This window comes from Gekko japonicus, unplaced genomic scaffold (assembly GCF_001447785.1).
Source record: "Gekko japonicus isolate JY-2015 unplaced genomic scaffold, Gekko_japonicus_V1.1 scaffold34, whole genome shotgun sequence".
Lineage (NCBI taxonomy): Eukaryota > Metazoa > Chordata > Lepidosauria > Squamata > Gekkonidae > Gekko > Gekko japonicus.
Window position 1 is genome coordinate 1440418 of NW_015173673.1, and position 9090 is coordinate 1449507.

At 43.3% G+C, this 9090-nt stretch overlaps 1 protein-coding gene across 2 annotated transcripts in view; it reads left to right on the plus strand.

The window, feature by feature from the left end:
• The window catches only part of ADIPOR2 (adiponectin receptor 2), a 39759-nt gene that overhangs the window by 22770 nt on the left and 7899 nt on the right, over window positions 1–9090 (plus strand). For both annotated transcript variants that reach the window (XM_015422881.1, XM_015422882.1), the window contains exon 3: window positions 8348–8464. In XM_015422881.1, the coding sequence (XP_015278367.1) occupies window positions 8348–8464 (117 nt within the window). The remainder of the gene's footprint in view (window positions 1–8347; window positions 8465–9090) is intronic.

The following is a 9090-nucleotide window of genomic DNA, read 5'->3' on the forward strand; positions in this document are numbered from 1 at the left end:
ACTTTTTATCACCTGATGAATGGGCTTTTTATGCACAGCCCTGAAAACCTGCACTTGACTTTTTATCTACCCTTTAAAAAAAACCGAAAAACAAAAACTATAATCCTCGGGTGGGGTGGGGGGGGCACACACAAAGGGCTGCTTTCTTCAGGTTTAGCCCAACCACCGCCGGCCTGCGCTCTTGATTGATGGATGGTTTTGTTTTTGTTTTTCTTCCCTGCCTCTCTGGCGCTCTGTGCATTTGCAGTGTGTGGCCTAGAAGTGTGTCTGTGAAATTTTTGGATCTGTGGCTCTGAGGCATTTGGTACTGTGCAGAGAATAATGAAGCGCGGCACTTGACTCTTCTGCCAGAGGAAGGGCTCTTCCGTGGCAAAAGCCCAGCTGGAAGACTTCGTTGAGCATTCGAGACCTGCTAAATTCAGCTGCTTGACCTGGGGTGGGGGTGGGGGAGAGTCTGATGTCTGCCTGCTATGAAAATCTGTATGTGTAAGTTAAAATGACAACAAAATTAGGAAGGAGAGAAGGGCAGAAACTTAACAGGGAATGCTCACTGGCTCCGAATGAGGCAAATATGGAGACTTCTGTGTATTTGTGTAATGTGCTAGTAAGGAAGAAGGGGTGCCACCTGTCACATCTTAGGAGGTCCTGATGATGCCTGCAGGTCAGTGCTGGGTCTGGCCCTTGGACTACTGTCCACTTCTGTACTTGCATAAATAATTTCCTCCAATAGTTCCACACACACCCCTCCACCAACATCTCTATATAGAAACTTCTGCTGCTTTTTGTAACAGTAGGCAGCTACTTCCCTTTCCAGATTTCTGTTCTTGCATCACTATACATAACCTACTGCTGAAGGCAAGCTCAAATTAGGTCCCGGATCTGTTTTGGTGGCATTTCTCCTGCTGCTGTAGGTTTCAGAGTTCTGCTTAACTCACTGAGTGGAGACGAGCCGTTGCTGCCTCCTTAAATTGCTCAAGATACGCTTTAGAAGTCTTTCCTGAACTGGGAGATGGGGGATCAAATGAAAGGAAAATATGTGAAATGCTCAGCATGGCTGGACGTTTCACTTTTTAAAAGAAAGGGGTGGCCATTTTGAGAGCTGTGATCACTTGAGCAAACAGAACCATACCCAAGAGAGGCTGGTTGATACTTGGTAGGGAGTCTTCATTGCTTTTCCCTTACTGCTTAAGCCCTAGTGTAGGTTTTTCGTTCTTCACTGAGGGGGGAAAAGGCGTGGTGGGTGGTTCTGGTTGCTTTTATGTAGAAAAAGGGAAATTTCTGCAACTTCAGACTATTTGGGAATTCCTTTGCACGGTTTCACTAATGCAAAGCTGGGTTTCTGCCCACCAACTGTTTTCATAAACTCTCTTTTGCCGAGGATGCTCATTAGAAAGACAAGAATTTCTTGGTCACTGTCCAGTGCTAAATGCTTCTTTCTAACCTTACATTGCAGTGAGCTTGTGTAATGATTTCATGTTTAACTGTGTGTGTGTGTGTCTTTAAAAGTTTGGTTTGCATGGCTGTGATGATAATCTAGAGTGCTGGAATCAGGCAAGTGATATGATTGGTGAGTGACAGAGAGGGGGGGTTGGAATGAATGCTGTGTGGATGATTGGAATGTCTATCTGGGGTGACTGTTAGAGTTTTGACAGTTGATGAAGACAGAAAAGTTCAGTTAAGATATGTATGAGAGAGATGGAGGAGCTTCCCTGTGTGGGCTGTTAAGTTCTAAGTCTTAGAGTTGAATAAGACAGTTGATAAGGAGTTGATTCTGAGGTCTGAAGGAGAGAAACAGTGATCTTACATGACCTTGAGTTTATGTTACAAAGTTGCTTGAAACCTCCCTGTCAGTGAAGGAGAAGCTTGTGAGAGACCCCAAGCAATTGTTCAAATCATTCACAGTACTGTTTGCATTGTGCTACCCTCGTATTTAAGCTATATTTAAATAAATTTTATTTCATTCAAGTATACCAGCTCTGCCACATAGACCCCTCATGAACGCCTGAAACCCTCGACTTACCTACCCAGTGTTAGATATTATATTATAAAGGTTTGGAAAGCCTTAAATTTCCTGGTGGCAGCCGGAATACCCAGTAGAGAGGAACATAAAGTACACTTTTAAAGGAAAACCAGACCTCCCCAGTTAAGGGGTCGTCACAGCTTGCTTCTTAGATAAAGTAGAACAGGGGAGAATGATGCGATAATAATAATAATAATGATAATAATAATAATAATAATAATATACTTTATTGTCATTGTACATAGTACAACGAAATTAAAGGTGCAGTCATTTTAGTGATCTACAGCCATACTCATATACACTCACACAACCATTCACAACCATCCCATAACTCCCTTAAAGTTCACATTGCAACTTAAACCACCAATGTCACCCAAATTCCAATTTCATACAGCATTTAAAGCAATAATAGCCAATTTGGATCCTGATTAGGGAGAACAGGGGGGAATAGAAGTGAAAAGCAAAGTTAGTAAGGTTGCAGCTGCCTCATGGCTGCATTCAGGAAGGGGGGGGGAGGGAACTACCAATGTTGTGTCCATAAGTACTAATGCCTCAGAAGTGCTTGAACTGATGTTAACTGCTTGTTCATCTTTTCCCCCTTTAGCATGCTTGATAAATCCCCACTACTGAATTTTCCTAACTCCTTTGAACATGGAGTAGCTCTGCTTGGCAAGTCAGTCCCTCTTGGCCACAGCTGCTTTTAGAATTAGCATATGGACAAAAGAGGTGGTGGTGGGGGGAAGAGCTTTCGAGAGCCTTCTGGGGCAGGTGCGGTTCCTCAGTCTGCCTAGAATGCTCCAGTCACTCCCCAAATAAGATGTATGTTCAGCCTCCCTGTGTTAATATTGAACTCCAGCAAACAGACCTGCAGTGCCTGGTTATGTTATGTTAATAGAGCGAAGTGGCATTTGGCTGAACGCACAGAAGGGAAGAATTTGTAATGAGAGAACCGTAATAAGGTTGCAGGGGTGACTTTGTGGGCATGTTTAAAATGTGAATCGTCCAACTTCGTAATTGCCAACAAGCACACATGATTGGCAATGGGAAATGGAGAACAGTGCTAAATTGTACAGTCATAGAGGCACTCTGGCATATTTTGGTCCAATGCTTTGTTCCGAGCACCTGAACAGCACTGCTTCCTTTCTCCTATGGACGTTCCATGTATTACAAATATGTGGGGGCCCCTCTCAGGGAAGCAGACCTTCTCAGATATGTGGCTTAGTCAAGTGGCTAAATTCTGTGCTTAGGTTTATAACCATCCAAAATCCTATAGGGCAGTATGATTTTATAGCTCCTCGGGATGATCTATTATGCTGTTAATTTTATCTTTTTTATCAATTAAAACAATTAATCAAACTGTACTGCTGGTCGTTGATTGTTGCAATAAATTGATTGATTGCTATGTGGCTTAGGGAGGTTAGTTGATGGTCAATATGCTTTTATAACCTTACTCCAGTATGGTGTAGTGGTTAAGTGTGCGGACTCTAATCTGGGAGAACCGGGTTTGATTCCCCACTCCTCCACTTGCACCTGCTGATGTGACCTTGGGTCAGTCACAAGCTCTGGCACAGCTGTCCTTGAAAAAGAGCCGTTTGTGTCAGAGTTCTCTCAGCCCCACCCACCCCACAGGGTGTCTGTTGTGGGGAGGGGAAGGGAAAGGAGTTTGTAAGCCGCTCTGAGACTCCCAAGTGAAGGGCGGGGTATAAATCCAATCTCTTCTTCTTCTTCTATAAGAGTCCTGCAGCATAACTCCCTTATGTTTTTCACAGGCTTCTCGTCTTTCGTTGTTCATTCCTGCACTTCCTTTACCTTCCGCTAGTGCTGCTCTTTGTATTATGACACCCTATACTTTTCTACTCCTGGTTAATGCTTTTCCCTTCTTCTCCTCCTGTTAAGCCCTGATTTCTTCTCCTTCCCTCCATTTTGCTTGGGTTCTGAGCTTTCCTGTCTGTTCTGTGCTGTGATCGTGGTACTTCCATGATGGCTGTTGCCACTGGGAGTGTTGCAAGCATAAGAGAGCACAGGTAAGCATTTCCACGCTAACTGGCTGAGGGGAAGCTGTCTTGTTCTTGATGATGATGATAGGTGTCTACTCATTGACCTCAACCCTAGATATCATTATTTATTTATTTATTTATTTCGTATTTATAGCCTGCCCTTCCCGCAAGCAGGCTCAGGGCGGGTAGCAACATCCAGTAGTACAATAAACAGAGTTAAACACAGTAATATACATTAGAATGGTGGTCACAGCCCAAGAATGAAGTTGGCTCGTTGTGAGGGATTCCTTGTCTTTCCGGTAACACATGAGTGATAGCGAGCTGTTAGTAAATGGGTGAACGTGCTTGCTAAGTATTTCTAACCTTCGCATCTCATATGCCTAACCAGCACTCTCTTTGCAAAAGTCTTTTTTTTTTTAGTACAGATAAAGCTGGTGGGTTCGCCAGGCCACGAACTCCCTTCTTCTAAAGGTAGTGGGGTATTTGGATTCAATCCAATGACTATGAAGCTCAGCATCTAAAAAAGACAGTGTATTTGAAAAAGTGCGCGTGCACACGAAAACTCATACCTTGAATAAAACTTTGTTGGTCTTAAAGGTGCCACTGCACTCTAAATTTGTGGCAGCTGAGAGATCATCTTAACCTTGACTAATAGTGAAGATTAAAAAGATCTCTGGCATTTGACTTCATAGTAGTAATTAACTGCATCCAGATGGTATGCTTGCAGTGGAACCTGTTACCCTGTTCACCGGTACTGTGGGGAGGCGAGGCAATGTAGTCCTCCCAAAGCAAGAACATGCCATGTAGCCATTTGGCAGTCACTCAAGATGTACTCACAGTCAATTAGATGATGAGTTACCAGCAAAACTACTGCAATACGATCCATTCATTGTCTCATCTTTGGGACGGCAGGTTTTAATATCTGCCTTCCCACTCAATGCTCAGAAAACGGGCTGTACTTTATAGCAGGAGCTTATTTAGAAATAGCCAGATGTTGCCAGGAGAGCGAGGGCGAGCCTGACTTCTTTGGGTTCACTTCTGTATGGCCCATTGAGCCAAGGAGCCTCCCTTGTTTTTGCCTAGTGCTTAATTTTGAATGGAAAACAGCATGTTATCTTTCAAGGGCAAGGCTAGTTTCGGTAATGCAAATATCCTGAGAATCATGCCACCTCTGTATGTTGGCATTAAAACAGGTAGTAAAGAAGGCAACAAACATGCTATAAACGTGTGCAAAATTACAAAACGTTTTCTTCAAAATCAGAACCCTGAACTGTTTGAGTTTTGCCTTAGGTTCATTTATTTTTGCTGCAATTCTCCATAATAATCAAACCAGCAGATGGGTGAAATTCCTGCAAACTTAAGATAGTGGGTGACAGGTATTCCTAATCTAGAAAAAGCGTATTTCCTGTTAAGTTTGCAATTCAGGCATGATTATTTTGCATCATTTAAAAATGTTGGATCGTTGGTAGCCAAGAAGTAGAAGCAATCTCTAGCAAAATCCAAGCTGTTAAATTCATCTAAGATAACTTGGGTTAGTTGTCATTTAATATATTTTAACAGGAGATGATTGCTTTAGACCAAAGAACCATCTGTTAATCTTCCATGATGTGAATTACTATAGCTATGGTACTAGGCTGATAACTTTAATAAAGCTATAGAAATGCACTCATTTCTTACCAGCTGCTAGGTAAAGTTACCTGAGAGGCAGGTATGTATTTCCATGGTCGAATAAAATGTTACTGTGAGGTCTGAAGCTTGTGCATTATTTAAAATGCACCAGGAGTTCTGTTTTTCAGTGAAAGTGCTTTATAGGTTTTAGTTGATCTGGAATAGGTTTGCGTTTAGTTAAAGAAGAGGTCTGGGACTGTGTTGCTTAGCCATGCTGGGAAAATGTGGAGGAAGTGAAAAGGGGCCAGGTGCTCTCTTCCTTTCCTGTTGTAAGAGTTTAACCAGGAAGAAACAAATAAAATAGTAAGTGCCATTAACACTGTTGCATATTGATACGCAGTGTTTGTGGAAGATCTGACTTGTGATTATAGAAGGGTAGGGGCCGTGGCTCTGTGGTAGAGCATCCGCTTGGCATGCGGAAGGTTCCAGGTTCAATCCCCGGCATCTCCAGTTAAAAGGACCAGACAGTAGGTGATGAGAAAGACCTCAACCTGAGACCCTGGAGAGCTGCTCTCAGTTTTATTCTGGGTATAAACTTTTGTGTGCAGGCACACTTCTTCAGATACAGTTTCTTGTGAGTGTGTGTTCTGGAGCTTCACTAGTAGGTTTTTAGGGAGTCTGAGGAATGGTATATTAAGGGTTCATGTAGGTTACATAGAAGTCTGGAGAACTTGTGGCACTGGCTGTGTAATGCTGCTGCTTGAATAATAAAAGGCCTTGAATAGTACAATACCTGTAAGTGACCTACTCTGCTTACCAACTTAAAACTGCTTACGTTACAAACTGAAGGCATTTCCATTCATTCCAGCAGGACGCTAGAAGACAAAGGGGTAGGAGCTGTACTCTTTCCCCAACCTTTTGAAGGCGTTATGCTGTCCAGAATTTTTAATAAACAGAGAAAGAAAGACTGGCAGGCTGGTGAGAAGTAATAAACACAAAATTAAACCATCATCCAATTTTGATTCTCAAAAAGTCATATAGAGCAGCACAGTTTGATTCTGCTGTAAGCAGTCCTGTTCTTAAAGTGATCTGGGTCTTTGTCATGTTTTCATCATGTCCTTCTTCCAAAGAAGTCTGTTGGGGGCAGCATACGTGATAGTGTAGGCTGAGAGAGTGGGTCCTTGGCCCAGAGTAACTCTGTGAGTTTGGCAGTGGTGGAATTTGAAGATGGGTCTTGCTATTCCTTGTCCAACACTATACAAAATGCCACACTAGCAGTTCTTAGCCACTCTCTTTTGTGTGCGCACACCTGCATGTGCTCTTCTGGGCTGACTTAAAAGTAAGTTTGATATGTTGTGGCACATCCAGCTTATGCTCTCGTGTGTTGAGTAGAGGGTGAATTGATGTGTTTCAGGTTAAGATACAGCCAGAACGTTTTTATGAATGTTATGGAATGGAAGTACTGTTGGACACAGCAACGGGAGATCTAGTAACAGTTCTCCTGTTTCTGTAAATTGCAGACACATGGGACCCCAGTTGGTATTAGGGGTGTGGTGTACAGGGAGGAGGATTAACTCTTTCACACACACACATCCCTTTTGCCCTCTGACTTACTTGCATTCCCAAGACTGCTGTTGGCTCTGGGGTGGGGTGGGGGAGAAGCAGTTTAGGCAGTGCCTGTATTTTAAGTTAATTTCACTGACAGGTGCGTTTGTATATTGGCACTGAGGCTCTGCTGAGCACCTGCTGAGGTGGGTGGCCTTAAAACTTGGGAAGGGATGCTGTTGTCTTTTATGGATTGAATTAAGACGTGTTGATAACTAGGGAAGCGGGCGGGAGTCCATCGCTCAGAGGCACGACACGTGCTTTGAATGGACAAGGTTCCATGTTCTGTCTCCATTTCAAGGATCTTGGGTAGTTGGGATGGACAAACTTCTGAGGGGCCTTGGAGAATGGCTGCTTGTCAGAGTTAACAATACTGAATAGGGGGTGGGGGTGGAGTGGCTTGATTCAGTATAAGGGAAATGCGTGTGGTTTCAGAGGGTGGCCGTATTGGTCAGCAGTAGAACAGTGCAGTTCAAGTCCAGTAGTGCTGTAGCGACCAACAAGATTTGGGGGGGGGGGCATGAGCTTTCAAGAGTCAAAAGTCATCAGGTATGAAAGTGTTGTTGGTATCTAAGGTGCTCCTGGACTCGAATCTGGGAATACGTAATCTATCTAAACAGTAAAAAGGTGTAGTGTTCATCGTCCTAAGAATTAAAACAAACCAATTTAGTAAGTTTGTCCAATTTTTAATTTTTCTTGGCACCCTGCTGGGTTCACATGAGGAACCTGGGCACAGAAGCTGTATCGAGTGGTTCTTTATAGGCAAATTGGTGATGTTTTGACAGGGTTTGTACATATACAAAAATAGAATGCATTCGTGCCGTGTACTGACCTCTTACATCATCTTTTAACAAATGCACACTGTAATGTTCAAGGTTTCTTTTGTCTGGAAATACTTGCTACACAGTGAGAGCTTTTCACCTTTTCCTCCCCCCATTTCACAAATGGGGGGGGCGTTACTTTCAGCTCATTTCCCTTGGCTGTTTCCAGGTCGCAGAAGTTTTCTGAATAATGCAGCTGGATACCCTGGCTTCTCTGAATACCCTCAAGTTGTATGGTTGATGTCACATTTAAAACCTGCTTTTTGTTCCAACGTTTTAACTAATTTCTATTTCAGAGTTCTGACGATGCCAGGGATAATGATTCGGCACCGGAAGATGAAAGATTTATGGGGATGCTGCCTCTCCTCCAAGCCCACCATGCCATGGAGAAAATGGAAGAGTTTGTGTGTAAGGTAAGAGGCCTACCATGCACCAGTGCGTCTTGACACAGCTGGACGGTCTTGTGGCTAGCAGTGCATGCACTTGGGGCGACAGAAAGCCAGGTCTCAGTGGGTGGCCATCAAGATGGTCTGTTGCCTCAACCGATATTGTGACACCGTTTTGGGATTTTGGGCCTCCCGTAATTGGATGAATTGGACAGTTTAGCACAATGGGGATTACATGTTGAAATGTGGGATTAAACATGATGGTACAACTGTTGAGTTTCTTTTTGAAAACATCTGTGGAAGTGCAAGCAGAATAACGCTCTCTGCCTCTGATGTTTCTGGGTCAAAGGGCTTTCATTTAAAAGGTCAACTTTTTTTCTACACCTTCTCTTTTCAGGGTATGCAAAGCTTTGTTTTCAGATTACCATTTGTCTCCCTTGCGTAGCAGCGTCATTGTGTCCACCTTCCAAGTTCTATTGAAATGCCACCCGGGGCAAATCCCTTGTGATCTGTATAAATATTCCTGGTCTTGACTTTCCTTCCCTAACTTAAAGGGAACCAGTTTCGTATTGGTGCCTGGCTATTAGTAGTAACCTCAGACCTAGAATTAAATTAGGTCCTGCCACCTCCCTGAATAGGACACCAATACCTCC